We start from the raw sequence: 20,661 nt of genomic DNA, 5'->3' as shown, positions 1-20,661 counted from the left end.
GGTCGTGATACTCTGTCCAGTAGTTTTTGTGTGATCTTGTTACACACGTACAAACTTAAAAACAAACGCGGATGAACAAATGGTTGAAATGGGTTCTGAGCAGTTTTCCTCCAATCAGATGTGACCAAGTATGATCCACGTACACCATTCACTGAGTGCTGTGTTGCTTCTGCCTCAGAGGGGATGTTGAGGAATATGACAAAAATTAAATTATAGTCACTGGCGATTCTGTTGGACCAAACTAACACAAGTGAAGTTATTATTTCCTGCAAACTCAAATAAAATCTTCATCTGACTCTACACTCTGAAATTCTAGTCAATATTGCGTATCATTGGAAATAAGGCCAAAACTCTCAGACATATATTTTGTGAAATGCATGTTTTTGGTAGATTATATAAATAAATAATATAATATAATATAAAGAGTTAATGACTGTGGGAATACTTCCCCTAATCAAAGGGAAAATCTGTTAACTGAAAATGACAGATGATAGGCTGAGCACTATTTTAGTTAAAGGTGGTGCTGGTGGCGGGGGTTGGGTGGGGGAGTTAAACACACAAATGAGGGAGGACTTTTGTGCCCAAATGTATCAGCTGTGAGTTTGTGACCATGCATATGATTTCTGAGGTTAGAGGTCGGAGAAATACAACAGTTGGCGTGAGGGAGACTCAACGGCGGAGGCGAGCATATGGCGCTGAAACAGATCCCCCGGGGGAGCCCTGCCATCCTCTGGTGCTTCTCAACTGCCTTTGACTGTGAGGGAACAATCACTCTGTAGCAGCAGCTCTCACATGCTCCGTGCACACACACCACTCGCTGCACCGTATCCCACCCGGCACACCTTCATTTCAATTCTCACTCTGTCACAACCAAACAAGCATTGGACTCACATCGATCTTAACGACAGGCTCATTATTTTCTTTATAAGAAAATGTCTGTAATTTGAAGTGAGACTATCACTTTTATACATAAATGGCAGTTTACTACAGCGGAGAACAAGGCCAGCAAGTTGAAGAGAAAATAACTCTGATGAGTCATTTCATCTACAGACGACAAACAACACAAATGCTGGACTACACACTCAGGCTCTGCTGAGTGCAGCTTGTATTCACCATAAAAGATCCTGTGGGTTAAATTATGGAAAGAGATCAAAGGCCTGTGAATGTTTTGCTCCACTCAGATGTTGTCCTCCATTGACGATAGAAAAATATTGATCACATACATATATATATGTTTCATACATGTAGTATATGCAAATATATAGAATTGGTATATGTTATACCATTATATGCAGAATTCGCTAAATTATATCAAATAAGAGTTTACTTCATTTAAAAATCAATTGAAGACACATCTCTTTAAACAGGTCTATGAATAACTTTTGTGGATCAGTTTTTATGCACTTTACTTTATTCACATTGTATTGATTTCCTGTTTGAACATTTTATATGAGCTTGTCCATCTCTGATTTCAACTTTGTATGGCCCTGAGGTGAACATTTTGACTAAATAAATAAATCTATGTCCTATATAAATAAACTTGACTTACTTTGCTTTAACGAGCAGAAAGTGATATCGTGTTTTTTTGTTTTTGCTTCACTTTTTTCTTGAGAAAGAAAATAAGAATGAAGCAATAATTAACTGGATGAGGGTCCATGTGGACTCTTTAGGCTTCAGTTCAGAGTCAGTTGGGGTCACGACAGATGAGTCACACTGGTTATACATATTTTTGTAGTTTTTATTACAACATTGTTTCCACGTGTCAAACAACACAGAACTGTGCTAGTTGAACAAACAACAGATTCATACAGCTGCAATGAAAACAATTTATAAGACCATCATGTTCCACAGCTGTTTGCATTTACAGATCAGGGTGCTTCCAACAGCCCACCAGATTGTGTTGCACTTTAAATGCATTTCCCTCTTTGTGAGGCCTTAAGACAAAAGTAAGGCTACAAAAATACGTGTGGCTTCACTCCCTGCGTTCACATCTCATTCCCACACTTCAGCTCAGACGTGAATTAAATTACATTCTTGCATTCTCACTGGTTCAGACACAGGTGAGTGTTGGAGGCCCGGTGCCTTTGACATATATCGCACAGGAGGAGACAAAGACAGAGATTGAATGCAGTTGGTAAAGGTGGCTGCGGGGCTCTGTTTTCTCTTTGCACTCATCCATAGGAACAGTATAGGAGTCAACAAACCATTACCCGACCGCTCTGTCCGCTGTGCTGTGACGACATGCACACACACGGTTCTCTGCTTACAGTTAGATGACCTGGGATTAAAAAATAAAAAAAATAGAGCAATACAAAAAAAAGTTCTGAAAGTGAACAGGAAATCATAAAAAAAAAAAAATAATAATAAAACAAAAAGAAGAAACAAACTAACCCAATGAGATAATCTTTGGTCCAGCCTGTGTTACATTCAAAGGCCTTGCCCTGACTGTTTCTCTCCCTTAGCACCAGTTGTTCCCAGTTCTCACACTGTTCACATCGACTCCACAGAGTGAGAGTCAACGTGGACCACAGGTTCTTCACTTCTAACTGTAGTTAGGCCGAAGCTGTGTCCCACCACGAAACCCATGTCAGAGCATTCAAGAAGCTGTACTATGGCACCTGCAGAGACTTTGGACTGGGAGTCCTCATGGTGGCCCTTGAACTATGCCAGTATTGTAGAAAAAAGGTTTCTCAGTGCGGAGATGAAGTCCAATCCACAGAAACTAATCTAGAAAGGCTGCAGTTTAAGTCTCTACATCCTGTCGGTCCTGTTGTGCATCATCGACATTATGACGTATTGTTTTTAATGCAACAAAAATCCTTTTCAGCAGCTTCTTAAGCTGTTATGACGCCCGCCTCTTCATGCTGTTTAAAGGTCCGCAGTGGTCCCCAACACTTTGAGGTTTTTCTGTCATGTGAGCTCCAGTTTTTAGTTACAGACTGAGGTGACTTTAAATATCCTATTGTGTTCATTCTTAACACATGTAAACTTTGCTCCTGAGTAGCATGATTCTGCTGAGTTGGTTTGGCTTGAGCATAAAAATAACTACTTCATACATCATCTGGTAAAAAAGAAATAAGATTTGATCTAAAATCAGATTTGCACTAGTTCAGATTGTCATTGTTGAGTTTACACTGGTTGTAAACTGCTGCTGAGTCAAGTGCAACCACCGCTTAGTGCCAGGATATTACATCCTCCGATAATCACCACAACTAGTGTATTACTTCCTGATGGGAAAACAGCAGGCACGGTGGGAACACCTTGAAATTGTTGTTTAATGACAACTATTTTGTCAGAATAACATTTCTAATTCATATATATTTCTAATTTAGGATATTTGTATTTAAAATAGGTCCACTGTCTATCAACCTAGACATTTCTTTTGATAATAACTCTTCATTTTGCTGTAAAGCTCAGCCTCTGACAGCGAGGATTGGATTCTAAAAAATCTCAGAGGTTTAAAGGTCCCCAGCCCCCTGGACCATTTCAGAGTGTTGGTGTGTGAGCTGAACAAAGTACTATAAAGCACTACTGCCCCCTTGTGGGTGTACAACAAACGGCACTCCAATGGCAACCCTATGTAAAGTACGCACACATTCATACACACAAAAAAACAAACAAAGCATATCCTTATAAGTTCTGCTTGTTTGCTTGTATGTATGTTTCTGTGAAGAGAGGCACATCTCACACGATGTGTGTGCGTTTGTGCATCGTGAGGGTTCAGGGCTAGTCAAGCCTTTTTGTGTCCCCCTGCTGGCGACATGAGGGTATATGACTGTTCAGGAGCCGGAGACTGGTCGAGGTTGAGAATCCTTTGACTGGTTCTGTTTGTTCTGACCCCCTCGGCTCAGCTGCTCGCTCAGCTCTTCCATGTCCATGTCCAGCATGTCCTCCTCGATGGGCCTCCCTACTGTGTCCTCACAGTACACACACTCCTAAACACATAAACAAAACCAATAATTAACATCTTTTATCAAACTATTGAAAAGAAAAAGACTCTCAGAGCTTCTCATGTTTTTGAACTTTGTAAACCTTCCTGTCTGAAGAAAATTGCTGTGGACTCAATCATTAATATGGACTAAATGTCCGCACAATCCCCTGGGCATTTGTCCGTGTTATTGTTATTTCAAATGTCTGCCAGTGAAACAGGAGAAGAAATCTTACAGCACTGTATCCAGAAGAGAATCGCTGTTCTGAAAGCAGAGAGAGCTGCTGCAAACAGATCAGAGCTAACGTTGTTAACTCAGTCCTGGCATCAGCAACATCAGTACTTTGATGCAGACAAACGCGTGCAGGAGTTAACATTGTTGCTCAATACTGGACTGAATCCACTTCCTATTAATCAAAGTCTGTGTGACAGGTTACAGACAAAAACGGTCACTGTCAGTCACGGTCACTCATAATCTATACTGTAATGCTTGTAATGTGTGTGTTAAAGGTCCAGTGGGTAAGATTTAGATGAAAGGGATCTATTGGCAGGAATTTAATATAAAAGAAACCCAGTGATGTTTTCACAAGTCAGATTTATCTAAATTGTACAAATTGTTGTTTTCTTTACCCTCGACTGAGCCCTTTATATTGAAAGACTTTATATTAACATCAGGAGCAGGTCCTCTCTATGGATGTCGCCATGTGTTTTTACAGTAGCCCAGACTGGTCAAACTAAACACCTTTTGAGTTTTTATGACAACTGAAGGCTACGGCAGGTTCTCTCTAATGTTTGGAAGGGGGGATGAGGTGAGAGGTAATCAGCTGCAACATGCAACTTCACCACTAGACGTCACTAAATTCTACACACGAAACCTTAAAAGCAACCTACACCTCAACATCTGAGTCTATTCAATAACCAGTCATAAGAATTGGGACATATCTTCAGAATCAGCTAGAGGTAAACAGCCAGCATGGCTCTATCCTAAGGTGAAACAAAATCTACCAATTAACATCTCACATTCATGTTAAATGTCATTCAAGGTCTGTCCCTGTTTGCAGTTTTAATGCTTAGCTAAGCTAAACACACAGAAACCAATATGGTATTATACAACTTATCTCAACTAAAATTTTCAATTTGAACATTTTATACCAAATGTGTTAAGGGAGCCCTCAACCACAAAACACCAGTGGGGTTGAACCATGATGGAGTTAATGTGTGTGTGACTCTCACCTTTAACTTGATAGCAGCAGGCAGACCCCCCCTCCTCATCCACGGGTGTTCCTCCAGCAGCTCTCGTCGCTGGTCTGAGGAGAAATGGGGCTGGCTCTTCTGCATCTGCCTCAGTCTCTCCTTGTCTTCCCGTAGAACCTTCTGAATGTCCCTGTTCATCAGAAAAACACATACACTTCCATTTAGACACATTCAATATGGGTTAATCACATGCCTAAACCTGTCAGTTTGCTTGGCCTGTGGTAATGCTGGTTGCAGTTGTTACTCTGAAGCTGATAAGATGAACGCTTCTGGAGATATGGAAGCCACAAACAGGTATTTCTGGAATTATAAGATGGATGGAAAATAAAAGTGAACTCCAGTCAGGACTCACCTCGATGGCATCTGATATGACATCATGACCTTGTCGTCAGCATTAGCCATAACAAGCCAGAGGGGCTCCTGGAGAACGTATTTGATTAAGTGCTCTCCTTCCCCTTGCGTAGAGGCTTTGGCCTGGGACTGGCACACTTCAGAGCCTTCTTTGCTCCTAGCCTTGTGTTTGGCCTTCGTCTTGGGGTCGTTTTCCAGGGAGTCAACGCTGCCAAAGTATTTGCTGGTGTGGCTGCTCCCTATACACAGTTTAAAAGGAACAGGAAAAAGGTCAAAACAGATTTAAAACATGTTTTTTTATTTGCATTGCTAAAGTAACTCCTAAACAGAAGATAGTAATATCATGACAATGCATAAATAAAAGTAAAGCTTATGTCCACTAATGTCTGCTGACCTGTTCTACTGCCAGAGGCTCGGCTCGCTGAGGTACCACAGCCGTTGCAGCCCAACCCCGATCCTGATCCAGATCCTGATCCCGATCCAGATCCAGAGCCAGACCCCGATCTTGATCCTGATCCTGACCCCATGGATTCAGATGTGGCGGAATGAGAGTCTTCCCCGTCCTGCAGCAGGATGTCCAGCAGGTCGCAGGATGAGGAGTTACCCTCACTGTGAGCCTCATCTCCTGGAGACTCCACCTGAGACACAAGGAGGAAAACCATAAGATAAAAACTATGACAGGATTTAAGAGGAAATGTCGCTGTGTGTATTAGGGACTGGAGCCTGTTCAAGTTCTGATGTTAAATCAAGTTAATTTGGTTAGTTGTGTCTCTCACCTGTTGATGGTTTTCAGTCTTGGCTGTGCAGCCGTTCTTCTCCCCTACTGCCCCGGCTCCTGATGCTGCTGCTGTGCTGCTGCCCTGGCATCCAGCAGAGGCCAATGTGCTGTCCTGACGTTCCATTGACCGCTGCCCGTCCTCCATGCTCAGCAGATTGAGCTGCAGAGGTGTGCTACACCGTGACTCAAACAGCGGTGGTGAAGCTGCTGGCTCCCAGTTCCCAGAGACAGGGGTGGAGGAGCGAGACTCCATGGCTTGGACTTTCGGGGGCTCTGGACCTAGGCTGTAGGAGAAAGGCTGCGCTGGATAAGGGGTTTGAGGGACAAACTGAGTCTGCACAGGGAACGAAGGCTGGGCAGCGAAGGGCAGCTGTGCAGGGTAGGCAGTCTGAGGGGCCTGGAAAGGCTGCTGGGTAGTGTAGGCCCTCTGAGCGGCTTGGAATGGCTGCTGGGGGGTAAAGGCAGTGTGCACAGGGAACGGCTGTTGGTTAGCAAAGGGGGGTTGTGTTTGCATGGTGTATGCTGTCTGCGGGGGTCGAAAGGGCTGCTGGGTAGTATACGCAGGTTGCGTTTGGGACTGCTCAACAAAAAACGCTGGACTGGGAGCAGCGCCCAGCTGCCCTATTGGTCCTATTGGTCCCATTGGTCCTATTTGTCCTACTGGGCCTATCGGTCCTATCGGTCCTATCGGTCCTATCGGTCCTATTGGTCCTATTTGTCCTATTTGTCCTATCGGTCCTATTGGTCCTATTTGTCCTATCGGTCCTATTTGTCCCATTTGCGGAAAGAGGTAATTTGGCAGAACCAGAGCCACCACTGGTGTAACAATAGGAGTGGGGAACGGAGTGGCTGTAGGCGGGGCTTGAGTGCTCTGTCCCTCTCCAAAGCCTGTGGAAAGTGAGGGGTCAAGATGAGGGGGCTGAGCGGAGGCAGCGGGTGCTGGGGAGTAGAGCGGGTATGCAGGCACCATGGCAGGGTAGGAGACGCTGAAAGCTGACTGAGAGGCTTCTGACAGTGACCATGAGGTCTGGTTGAGTCCCTGGAGAGGGGGCCTGGGTTTGCGGTTAGACGTTGCGCTGTCTGACGAATCAGGATGCTTCATTCGTGGCTTCTTTGACTTCCTGCTGCGATTGCCCTTCTTAGCGTTGGTCTCAGGTCTGGTGGTGCCATGTTTGGCAGCCCCTCGAAGTCCAGAGGATTCTGTTGTGACATATGGAAAAGTCAGACGGTTGTGTATGCACTGGAGACCAGTGTCAAAGGCTATCCTGGCAAAGTACTGGGAACCTTCCACTTATTCATATGTAGTGCATATCAATAATTTATAAATATATACTGTGGACAAAATTGTTATATAAAATAAAACAAAAATTTAGCTTATAAACTTATTATATAATATAATAGTATAGGGAGGTTTTCTGGCAATTTACAAACACTCTTGTGCAAATGCTGTCCTTAGACACTGTCCCTTAATTATTGAGCAAAATCCACTATAGTTAAATGAAACCTTGCAAACCTTCAGCGTTGGCTTGGCCTCTTTGCATGTGCAGATATTTGGAACAGTCCTTCTGGAAGCTCCTGACGTCGCAGAGTTCTCTGCAGCGGTTCAGGAAGGTCTGCTCTTCTTTCTGTGTGTGTGCTGCCAGCACCTGCTTGGTCAGTCCCAGCCTCTTGTAGGTTTCCTTTTCCTGGCTTAGCTGAGACACCATGCTGACGGACAGAGCTGGAGGCGCTGGGCTCTCTGCCACATCCTCGATTATCTCTGTAGAAAGAATTAGAGCCATTATCATCTGTCGAAGAGAGCTTAATATTGAATACAATTTGATTGAACACAATTTCAGGTTTGTGTTCTACATGACTTTCTAAACCGGATTGGATGTAGTAGCTCACCAGACTCTGGCTGAGGCTTCTTGTCTCCCACATGAACAATGGTGCTACTGTAGCTGCACTGCGAGGTGATGGACACCACACTCTCAGCCTTGCTGAGCAGAGTGGGGGGGGGCAGGGGGCCTCCTACCACTGCAGCGGCCCCAGATAGAGGCTTTTTAGGTGCTTTCATGTTTGACAGGCCTGGCTGGGTGTCCATCATCGAAGGCTCTGGTTGGATAAAGACAGAGATCATCTGTTAGCCCATAACCAAAGTTATTATAGTCAAAACTCCTATCACTACATAAGGTGCACACAAGTTAAAGCAATCAACAACAAAAATGAACAACTCATGGGTACTGAGAAATTGGATTTTAGTGACATCCACATACCTGTGTTTGTATCCTGAGCCATTTGCATGGCGTCCTCTGAGCCCTTCTTGCCATCATCTGAGTTGGAGGAGGTGGTGTTCAATGAGAACTCGTACTTCCTCTTCACAGTGATGGGGATGTTACAACTCTCCAGGTACCTGAGGGAGACATACATGGGAGTTAACACACACACACAAACACACACACACATGTGATCTTTTAACCAACATCTGTCATGTATCACAAGCTGGTCTTTACCTGATAACACTGTCGAGGCAGCTGATCTGCTGGTAGGAGCAAATGCTCTGGTCCCTGCAGGTGAAGTCTTCCGTGGCAGCTGCAGTACTGTCTCTGACCTGCAGATGGGGCACAGAGTCCTTCAGACGCACTGGTGGACTCTTCTGAGCTGCTGCAGTTGCTGGAGTGAAAGAGGGAGATAAAGAGAGAGATAAAGGGAGGGATGAGAAAATGTCAACATTGATTTTTAATTCACTTTTCATCATATTTGATTTCTGAATCTGGTCATTTTATTTAGACACTGCAATGAACTGAAATATTATGAAATAAATCAGTCACATTTGCAAAAAAAGTTAAGCTTTAAATGATGGAAACACAACATAAGAATCAATCTTTTGAAACAGTTCTGGTGTTTACGTTTTTTGGGGATTGATAAATTTGAACTGAATTAATGTGATCAGCTTTGAGTCAAAGCAAGCACAAAATGGAAAAAGGGTGGTGATATGAACTCACCATCAGCGGTCTTCTTCTGCTCATGTTTGCTTGGCAGTGATGAGGGGGAGTGCAAGCAGACCTGAGAATCATGGTTCTTCTGCATGTGAACCCCTTTACAAATCTCCTGGAATGTCCTGGGTGGCTTGGCCTTGCCTGTCTCCTCCGCTGCGATCCCCTGGGTCATGTTCCCGTTGCTCTCGCTGGACGAGTTGATGCTCACAAGTTGCTCGTGAGAAGCGTTGCTGCCGTGGCTACCATAACCGCTGGAGCCTGTATTGTGGACCGGCTGAGGAGAGAAAAGATTGTTACAGAAAATGACAGAGCTTGAATGATAACATGTATTTCAGTGGGGGATTTAGTGAGATTTGGTGTGTGTCTCTGTATGTGGATATGTACCTGGAGCAGCAGCCTGTGGATCTGTTCACCAATTTCCTGGATGTCCGAGTCCATGATCTTCCCTCCGTGGAAATCAGGCACTGCAAAAACGTCTTCGTTCACAGGACCCCTGAAAACACACAGACACCTATGTCATCTGGTTTGTTGAAACTGTAATATATTCCAACACATCACAACGGATGCCAGTAACCTGTAAGTACAACATCACATTATGCACACTCACATCCGGACTTTGTGCCTGCCAATGACGAAGGAGACCTTGCGGCTCCAGGGGTTGACGAAGCTGGACCAGCTGGTGTCTAAGGTGATGTACTCGCCATTGCGTGCACGGAAACGGATGGAGGAGTGGTCGAAGGGCTGACCAGCACACTGAAGAACTGCAACGGAACGTGTGTGTGAGGATCAGAGTGCTGAGCATCATAAACCAAGCAAGTTTTTACTTGGCAAAATATGTCAGATGTCAAATTATTTAAATAACTACTGAACTGAACTTTAGAAAACAGACTCTAATGAGAAGATCAAGTGAATGAAAGAGGTTCTTACTCTTGCGGTGAACAGCCAGCATTAAGGGACGATCACTTGGGTGCAGATTGAGCAGCAAAGAGGTGCCGATCAGGTCCTGAGGGAGGTAACCCAACAGAGGAACAGCCCTGATGGGGAAACAACCATAATTACTCTTTCTGACAAAGTCGGAAACTGAACATCAGTTTCACACATGACAGTATAGCAGTAGAGTACTTCTGTAGGAATGATAGCACGTTCAACCCACTGACCTCTCATCCACATCCTGGAACACACAGTTAGGCGTGTGTGTGGTTGTGAAGATGCGCTTGTCAGGGGGGATTCTGGGAGCTGTGGAGAGAAAGAGAGAGAGAGTTATTATTACTCATTCACACATTTTCTACTGAAATTATTTTCCCTAAACTGCATTACTCTGTGTTGTCATGCAGGAGAGGCTGGATTGGGAATTGGGATTACAAAGGGCATGCTTGATTCAATCATATGTATTTTTGTTGTCACACTGTCCACAATAATTTAAAAAATGTTTGTAACTTGTTGATAGGAGGTTTTTGTATTGACTGAACTTTTAATGGCATGTCAATCAAGATTACCTTGATTGATTGATTGATTGAATATTTTATTTAAGCCTCGGAAGACACATTGAGGGATAAGACCCTCATTTACAATGGTGCCGAGGGAACAATAAAAAAGTTGATACATTAAAAGTTAAAACATTGAATAAATAGCAATGAAATAAATATGCATATATATATACACAGTAATACAAGGTATTCACTACCACCGGTCCGTATATCTAACTCATTGCCACAAGAGGTCAAATTGAATAGAAATGTGCAACATCAACCCATTAATATAATCAAAGTAGCTCATTTTTTAACATTTACACTGAATATGTTTCCATTGAAATGAGTGGTGTTATTACTTCATAATTTGATCCCAGGATTCAAATTTACTATTAGAACTTAGTATCATATAACTTTGCAACAATATTGCTGCAAATGCTCAATATCAAATCAAAAATGTCTTTGCTCACCATGATTTGTTTCCTATGAATAATTTGTAGCACCATTCTGAATTATGCTTAGTTTCCAGTTTATTACTACTTAAACACAGCCATTGAGTCCAGTTTTGTATTTTCTCGTTTGTCACACACCAGCGACACAGGGAATTTAGTAATGTGCCATAATATGTATTACATGAGACATGATTATTAGTGCATGTCAAATTGTCCAATCCATATGTGCGTGACAGCATGTGGATGTGGTTGTGGGACTCGCCTTCATATCCGGAGTGCACCCTTTCAGCCAGCAGGAGGCAGCAGAACTGTTCCTCAGCCAGCTCAGCGTCCTGGACTTTCATGAGGTAGGGAGTCATACGGAATGGATAATACTGAAGATCCCCTTCACGCTCCTTACCTCCACTGAAACACATAACACCCACTGCATTATAAAACAATTCACCATTGGTCCAAATGTATACCAGGCTGCTTAAACACACACAATTTAGCTTTGTTGCTTCAAAGAGCGGATAGAAAATTAAAGTAAGCTTATTAAGTCGTTCTTAAATTAATTCTAGTTTGAGTTGCTCTTTAACTCTTATTCAAATATATTTTCATAGTCATAGATCAAGTATATGATGACAATGGATCCTGCAGAAAAATAATGCAGTCAAGCTGTTTATTTTTACATTTTAGCTCCAGTTCAAAAGCTCACAGCTGCTGACTTCCTCCCTGCTCACTGACCTCCTGCTACGACTCAGAGGAAACTATTGATCAGAGAAGCTGCTGTTACTGACCTGATGCGGCAGAAGAAGGACTTCTCCTGCATGCACTCCGTGGGAGACGACTCTAAATTAGGGACAGGGGACAAAGTGGGATTAGTGCATCACCCAATGCATGGACAAATTAAACTCCACACAGTTATGCCACTCAAGCTTGAAGACCACTAGGGAGAAAGCACTATAAATAACTTTCAATTTAGACAGGAAGCTGCTGATTTATCACTCAGACAACTACTGTTAAAGTGAGATGACACAATCAACTATAGCACAAGTAGTTAAGTCTAGGGGATTAAAATGGCATTAAAAGGAAGAGTGTCTGATGTCATGTCCAGCTTAAAACGTGAAAAAGAATCTATCAATGTTCACTTGAGGATTCAAACAATGAATGCCAGGCAGTATGGAGTCCCTTTCTAAATTCACTCTGGACTGTAAATATGTGAATAATACAGCTCTATTATATTACAGGTATTCACTACTAGTCAATTGGTGTGGCGGGAAGATATCAGCATGTTCAGTTTACTGGCAGTTTTCTATGTTGCTTTTCAAAGCACCAGACATTTAGCAGAGAGCTTCTAATATGAAGCTTCTCAGAAGTCTGAGCTATCTCACAGCTTATCTAACATTATGTAAATAAAGCCCTTACCAAATATGTGGCAGGTGTTTGAGTAGGTGTGAGGTCGACAATATGCGATTAGGCATGTTAATGAAAAATGGGATATGTGTGTATGAGCATGTTTGTGCATGGGGGGGGGGGGGGGCTACATGAGGAAAAATAGCACCCGTGTATATTGAGGTGGTGTGGATGTTACACGTGTCATAGACGGAGATGGAAATCTAACACCTACAAGTCCTACATTCATAACGTCTGGTACTGTGTTGCTCTAGTTTGTCAATTTACTACAGTGAGATATGTTTTTCAGTCTGTGAAAGAACTTAAGTTAAGTCATATGATTGTAGTTTTGAGGCTGTTACCTGCTCCAGTGCACATACTCCACGAGGGCAACCGATAGGGCGTGGTGAAGCTGTAGAACACGCTGACGTCCTGTGGCGTTAGGAACTCCACAAACTTGGCATTGTTGAACCGTTCCCGTTTGCAGTTCAATAGGGACGCCGCCTGGTCTGAGATGTAAACAATCTTTCCCGTGATGAGTGAGACAGCAACTGCAAATATATCCTACAGGGGAAAAAGTCATAAACAAAACCAATCTGTTAAGTGTCTTTTCATTTCAGAATGACCCAGATAACTTTTCTGTCTGGATCAAGTAAATAATTGCTTTATTTCATAAGCCAATTTTTGCATTGCCCTCTAACTGGAGATTAGAGCTACTTACAGTGTTTTTCATGGTGTATTCAGAAGTGATGCGGTTGATTTCCTCAATGGTGTAGGATGATACATCGAACCCTGATGGCTGACTGTCGTTGATCATCAGCATCTGGTAGTATTCCTCATTGGCTGCAAAACAAAAGTAGACATGGATCAATGCAAAAATCAATTCACATTGTTGGCGAGTAAGATGCTTGCATCTCATTATTATACAAGACTTTAATGCTACATCTACATTCATAAATCAGCAACATGATCCTGAATGGATGCCCCTGATTGGTCAAAATCCATCTAAATATTTATTAAACTAAAGAAAAAGATCATAATAGTGCATTCGTCAATCAATCACCAACACTGATGATGTGAATAAGTGTGTGATCATGTGCATGAAAAGAGAGGTATCTCTTACCTTTCACCTGTTTGACACATCGCAGGGCATACTTGAGCGTGTTGATGGTGCTGGACTTGCCCTTGCTCCTTTTCTCCGATGGCAAGTGCATCTTCAGCGCCTTGAGGGTCTTGAAAAGCTCCTTCTGAGTCTTAGCCTTGGCCGACTGTTCGCTGCTGCAGGGCGTACATGAGACAGATACACGTGTATCAAAATGACAAGGTCTCATCAGCACTTTCACACTCTGGAGTGTGATGAGGAGGAGGGGTAGCTATTATATGGGTCATGCTAATTGTGCGTGTTCACTGGGGTCGGGGCAATGTGAGAGGTGTACAAACCTGCAGCCGCTGGTTGACGGGTTGTCCTGCTCGGAGCTCACCAGACTGAAGGCGTTGGAGCTGCTAGGCGGCGACGGGCTATGAGAGTTTGAGCTGGAACCAGAAACAACAGGTCATGTTATTTAATCAGGTGTACAGAGTGACCCCTCAACGGAGCATTATGAAAGAACAGCTAGATTTCCCGAAAACAACACATCAGACTAAACATATCAAGTGAGTCAAAGACCTGGTGTTATAGAGTGTGCTATAAAAAATACCATCTGTATTCTCTGAATGAATTAGTCCAAACAAATATGAAGAGTAGCTAATATGTAATAAGTAACTGGGCCCAACACTTTTTTCCTGTATATGAAATCTGGAACAAGGACAACGGCTAAGGAAATAAATAAATGTGTATTTAACAACTGATTTTGTTTGAAACACGTTTCATACAGATAACTATTGATGATGCAGTGCAGGTCATCAATTATCTTTTACAAATTTTGTTATCAAGCAATTAAATATACTCACAACATAACAGAACCTCTTAAAATAGTTCTTAAACTCATTGCTTGTGGTTTTAATGAAGTATTGATTCTATATTGATATTTGAGCTTTATATTTGTGTCTATATCACACTGGACTCTATTTTGAAGACTTTCTAATGGATTTCTCTATTGAGGTTGAGAAAACATTAGTGCTTGGTTGTGTAAAAAGTAATTGTGCTGTTTTCTTCAAACAAGGGGTGAAAACATTAGTCAAACTGATAACATGCTATTTAAAGCCTGCTATCACTGAATTGCTTTTGGTTAGAGAGCAAAGAGAAGGACCCCAGAAAATGAAAACTTTTTGTTTCAAAATCATTCTATCATCATCTACACAAGGTTTTATTTGAGTATCAGTTGATAAATCAGTAAATATCTTTGTTTTCACTTTTGAATGCGATTACAATTCACTTTAGATGAAACTGGGCCAAGAGTCATTGTATTTTTGTCTCTTACTGAGGAAAAAAACCCCACTGCTCCTCTCATTCTGACAGTCACTGTAACTGCATAACAGCAGTGACTCAGACAAACAATAACTTAGAAAAAAATGGCCTTCAATTACATTTAATAAACCCTATTTCAGTGACGGAGATTGTCTGCTCCCCCTTTGCGATGGCTAAGTACTTCACTTACTACAAGATGTGTCCTCACCTCTTGTTGCTTGCTGACGACTCATGGAGGGCCGAATCCTTGCCAATGCCACTAGAGCTGCCCACAGATTCATTGCCATGGGAATCATTGCCGTGTGATTCGTTACCGTGGGATTCTGTCCCGCTCCCACTTGAGCCGCTGCCACCCATCTCTACATCTTCGTGTAAGGGCGGGCGAGACCGCTTCCTCTCGTCGTGAGGGGAGCCTGCCGAGGCCGCGTGCTCATGGCTGCTGTCGCTCCCCTCCGAGGCCAAACCCAGCTGCGGTTCCAGCTGGACCCCGTCCCGCTGCCCACAACCCTCGTTGTAACTGTTGGCCATATGTTGAAGTTGGCTAATGGAGCCGCAGGGAGAGCCTGATTCTTCCTCCATGTGAAAGCTCATGTCCTCAGACATGTGATGGAGCAATGGGCAAATGAGTGGCAATCAGGTCACCTTCAACCTGGAAATGCTACGAAGAGTGTGGCACTGGGACGTAGATAGACTTGATCCCTATGAAGGTTATATGCAGTCTGAAGGAGGAAAATAAAACAAACACAGGGGAAATTATTTTGACAAACTGTTAACAATAAAGTGGACTTCTGTAAATGGAAGATTAAGAGTTGGTTCTAAAGTTGGACACAATCAATGGGCATTAAATGAAATCATCAAGTATGCAGTTTGACCACACTCAGTCAGTGCAGCCTTCGATCTCACCCTTTTTTTTTTAAGACAGACATGAAGCAGCATAAAGAGCCCTTGTTGCTGCACACACATACACACACAGTAACTGCACAGTTAAAAAGGCAGCTGTTTGCCCTTTCTGTGTGGATTCAAGCCCTGGACCAGTTTGATCCAGTTAAATTTCTCAAAAGATTTTTTTTTTCACATGGTCTACGGAAGTTGAAATAGCTTTCCAACATTCATATTAGTCATGATTGAAAGTCAATGGTCAGATAAAGCGCTCTTGTTGTTGTGTATATGTGTGCAACAACAAGAGCGCTTTATCTGACCATTGACTACAGCCGACGTCACTCACTCTCATCACAAATGAACTAATAGAACATCAGGAGAAAAAGACAGCTCTGCCTCTTCATCACAAATTACAATATTATCATGAATGCCAAGGATGCAGGTCCAAAAGAAGCAGCTGATAAACAGACGTGTTGCTGCATTGCTTAAGTCTCAATCAAACAAATGCCCTATGTCACACAGTGCAGTGCCTCTGAATCAATAAAAACAGCCTATTTCAGGGTTTACACCACTTTACTAAAACTGCAGCGGTCCACTGAGCACAAGGTGCCCCCCCTTCTGGGCCTAAGCATCACATAATTCTTTGAAGATGATTTTAAACTACAATTACAACGAAAGGTTTGGTATAATTCCTGGAAAGCTCACACACAACAGCCTAGTGTTCTTTAGCATCTTCGTGCATAGAGTGATGTTCAACAGTGTTTCCAGGCAGCCAAATACCTCATCGAATTCGATGAGGAAAAGACATTATTCTTTTCATGACTGTGTGTAGATGTCAGAAAAATTAGGGAGGCAACGTAAAGAGAAAGAAGACATTCTTTAAATAAGAGATTAAAGATTTAAATTTGTTTTGTGATCCCTTTTTTTGACATCTGCCATTTTTTTATTTGTTCGAGTGTGAAATTTTAGACATACCGGGACATTGAATTACGTAAATTTAAAGAACAGCTGGAAAAACTTAAGTGCCCTACAACTTTAAACTGCCCTGACTGGAAACACTGGCAACAGGGACGGGAGCCGAATCCAAAATATTTCACTGTTCTTCTATTGCGATCCAAGATCAGGTTGCAGCTTCTTTTATAATCGTGTACATTCAGTAACAAGTCTATTCTGCACTCTTTACATAGCTGCTTTACATAACTTCTCTATATTTAATGTACGATTCTGTGAGCCTTAAAGAGCCACAAAAAAGACCAGCACACTTTCCAGACACAACTCATCTGCTGCCACCTTAGAAAATGACCCACTCTGGAATTTAGCAGAAGCTGAAGCCAAGTTCTCGAAGCCGACTTTCTATTGGCTGCTGCAAGGGGCCAATCAGGACCAACAACAGGTTACCATGATGTCAGCCAACCAAGGGGCCTTATCGTTAAGAGCATGTTATATCATTTGATATGATCAGACATACATGCATCTTTTAGAAATAGGACAACATATAAAACAACGAAAATACTATGTCTAACTTCATGATAGAGAACATATCTCTCAAATCACATTATTATTAACAATAACAATATATATGGCAAAGATACTTATTACTCAGTCAGTTTACAGAAAACAGTGTGGAGTCTATGCAGCAGGGGAATGAGGCCTTGAACAGCCAACAATAAATGCTTCAAAATATAATAAAACTAGGTTAACACACTGCCACACACAAAATATAACAAGGTTGAAAAATGAAGATGTTTGTTTCTGTGTTGGCATCATTTTAGTTAAAGAGCTCTGCCCTCAAAACTTATGCAAGCAGCCATGATATTGACTTGACCTGAAAGATCTGTTACATCCCATTCAGGTTCACTATCAGCACACGCAAAACTGATGCATTTAACAAATATATGTTTTAAAATCCAAACAGAAGGAGGAACAGGAGTAAGCTCTTACCAGAGACACTTCCCCCCTTCAACGTAAGGTTTTCTCCAACAAGATAACAGAAAAAAACTGATACAGGCAACGCCAGCATGCAACCCTCAGAACCAGAGCAGCAGAGTGACATAATGAAAAAGAACTCCAGCTTAAGCGCTTATACTTCCAACACACTAGCACAGATCTGAGATATCATACAACCGCTGCTGCTCCAGTCACATGGATATGGAGCAGTGGCAGCCTTGTTTCATAAAACCACACGTTTTCACCTGTAACCAGCGAATGAGAGGAGCATTCTGGCTTGAAATCTGACACTGAAATTACACAAACACACACTAGGATTGTTTTTTTTAAATGCTACAGGGATTACCTGCAATAATACACAGATACACATTAGTCCAGGGCTATGTGAAGTCTGCAACACTACTCAACATGTAGTTGTATATTTTCTCATTATTTATTTTTTCAGATTCCCCCATGTGAAGTCTACACAAGTGTTTGTGTATTAAGAGGAGCTAGGGGTAGAGTGGCTCCTCCAACCACAGGGTTGCTGGTTCGATCCTCAGTCTGAACCCTTCAATTGCCCCTCATAGATGTTGAATCCACTTTTTATAAGTCGCTTTGGATAAAAACGTCCGCCAAGTGACAGTTGATGTATTTGAATAAAAGTGACACCCATGTCAGTAGTTGCACTACACCTCTCAATATGTTATTATTTGCAATGTTGTCATATGGGGGGTGCAAATAAAGGGGTCAAATCCAGCATCAAGTCTACCAGTGGTTATCTAAGCTCCAGCAGCGACATACAGATCAGTTATTTAACATCACAACATAGGAGTAATGCGCCGACCTAGAATCCACAGGTTGGTGAGAGTGTGTGTGTTTGTGTGTGTGTGAACAGAACGCCACTTACTGCGCGGAGCTAGAAATAAAACCTATCAATCGATTTACACACTTAATATTGTTGGGCATGTTCGTTTATCCTTAAATATGAGAGAAGCCGATCCAAGGGTTTGGTTCAATCAAGTGTTTTATTAAAGATACAATGAAGAGTTATTCATAGCCATGGACAATTATCCCAGCCTATGCTAATTAAGTTAGCAGTAGGAAGTTAATAATGGCCCCGAACAGAAGGGGTTTGACATAATTATAACAGTAGATTTAATGTGATTGGTTATAAGATATTGGAGGGGTGTCACCACAAATCACTTTGGATCTCCCTTATTGATCCAGCCGCAGTCCCACGCCTCTTGTCACCGAATCCAGGAAGTGACATAGAAGCAGCTCTCCGTCATGCTCCTACGCTACTCTGCCGGTTGCTAGGCAACTCTATCCTCTATCCAGTCTGATGTTGTCTCATAACCTAGCCTTGAGTGGAAAATGTCATGCTCCTGCCATCTTGGCTGCACCAAATGAACCATAACAAACTCTTTCTCTCTCTCAATCAAGACACCTGTGAGACTGACCATCGTTGTGACGCACACACATTTCTAGCTAGTTTCAAGATTGAACATTCTGAGAATCAAAAGGTTATTCCTAATAATCTTTATGAAGGCCTTCATCTGGCTCAAACTGTTCATGCCTCCCCTCCTGCCTTTGTTGCAAAGAGTGAGTGCCATGGTTTTGTAATTGGAGAAAAGATTATTGTGTTTCTGCTTCATCTAAACATGTCCTGACTGTGTAAACATTAGGAACAACTGGACCCAAACAATGTCATACTGACTTTGCCCCAGAAGGGACAGCTCCTGGAACTCTGTCTCATGTTGAATGCAGCTAAGGAAAATATGCTTTAATATCAAAAAGTTAAGTATGAGAACAAGTAAAAAGATTCATTATTGGCACTAAACAGCAACGGTTATTAAAATAATTTGTTTGAAGGCATAATATCTAGTTAAAACTACTTCTATCTTTATTGTCAAGAATTCTGTCGGCAAAGACTATAGTTAAAATATTGAAATCCTAACAATATCCGCTGAATAACATTTGTGAAAAAGGGGTCTAATTAAGTTAGACACAACAAATTCGGTTAATGGGAACATTCGAGCTGCCATTGACCTGCTATCCAGACACCGCACACAGGTTGACCTGCGGTGATCCACCGCACGGTACACAGACACGGTTCTGTGTACGAGGAGGCAGCGGAGGAGACAAGCCCCGGAACAGCGACATGTTCCCCGCGGAGGAGCCGCAGCACTCGGGGACATTGTCCTCCCACAGGTGGGCAGAGAAACGGTGAAAGAGACATTACTTAGAAATATAAGCAGATAAAGTAGAGCACGTCTGACAGCTGGCGCATGCGCAGACTTCAGCTATGCAACTTTTTGCCTTGTTTCACTCGAACCAGCAGCTGGAAGATAAAACGCACCCACCTGCGCTGCGGAGGTGCGGGTCGTCTCTCCGTTGGAGCTCGGTGTCTCTCCGGTGTCTCTCCGGTGGGCGTGAAGCGGTTCGACTGGTGAAGCGGTTTCACATGAACTGTCCCCCCCCGGATGGGAGCCGAGCTGACACAGTGGCCTCAGGACCCGCCCCGCCTCTCTGCGTCTCTGCCCCGCCGGCCAATCACAGAGCTCGCCTAGCGACCTCAATTCGAGCTCGTTCCCCAACGCCCTCCGATTGGCCGCGAGCTGGGGGTCTCCATGGGGAACCTGACGGCATCGCGGCGGCGCTCGCTGATTGGCCCGGAGCCCTGTCCGTCGTTTTACATAAACAAGGCAGTGGCTGCACGTGGAACCCCATGTTATGTGAATCGTGCCGCGAGAACTGTGAATGATTGCGATCCCAAACAACGTATCTAGTGTTGAAATTACATAAATGAGGAAAAAAAGAAGGTTGCAGACATGAGGCGAGCAGGGATCCACAGCCGGGACC

At 42.9% G+C, this 20,661-nt stretch overlaps 1 protein-coding gene across 1 annotated transcript; it reads right to left on the bottom strand.

Annotated features, from left to right (window-relative positions):
* Positions 1–1,724: 1,724 nt before the first annotated feature.
* On the bottom strand, positions 1,725–20,219 carry LOC133003779 (period circadian protein homolog 2-like). The gene is made up of 22 exons (XM_061073593.1): positions 20,163–20,219; positions 15,200–15,710; positions 14,025–14,117; positions 13,708–13,862; positions 13,306–13,427; positions 12,947–13,148; positions 11,990–12,041; positions 11,473–11,615; positions 10,447–10,525; positions 10,217–10,323; positions 9,897–10,050; positions 9,674–9,782; positions 9,296–9,563; positions 8,804–8,963; positions 8,567–8,703; positions 8,199–8,405; positions 7,825–8,070; positions 6,310–7,511; positions 5,928–6,171; positions 5,535–5,772; positions 5,162–5,312; positions 1,725–3,935 (listed from the first exon to the last, which is right to left on the bottom strand). The coding sequence occupies exons 2-22, from the start codon at positions 15,592–15,594 to the stop codon at positions 3,780–3,782; spliced, it is 4,620 nt and encodes a 1,539-aa protein (XP_060929576.1). The 5' UTR covers positions 15,595–15,710; positions 20,163–20,219; the 3' UTR covers positions 1,725–3,779.
* Between the last annotated feature and the right edge of the window lie 442 nt (positions 20,220–20,661).

Source organism: Limanda limanda, chromosome 6 (genome assembly GCF_963576545.1).
Source record: "Limanda limanda chromosome 6, fLimLim1.1, whole genome shotgun sequence".
Taxonomy (NCBI): Eukaryota; Metazoa; Chordata; class Actinopteri; order Pleuronectiformes; family Pleuronectidae; genus Limanda; species Limanda limanda.
The sequence above is the reverse complement of the archived record's forward strand: the minus strand, read 5'-3'. Positions and strand labels throughout refer to the sequence as shown.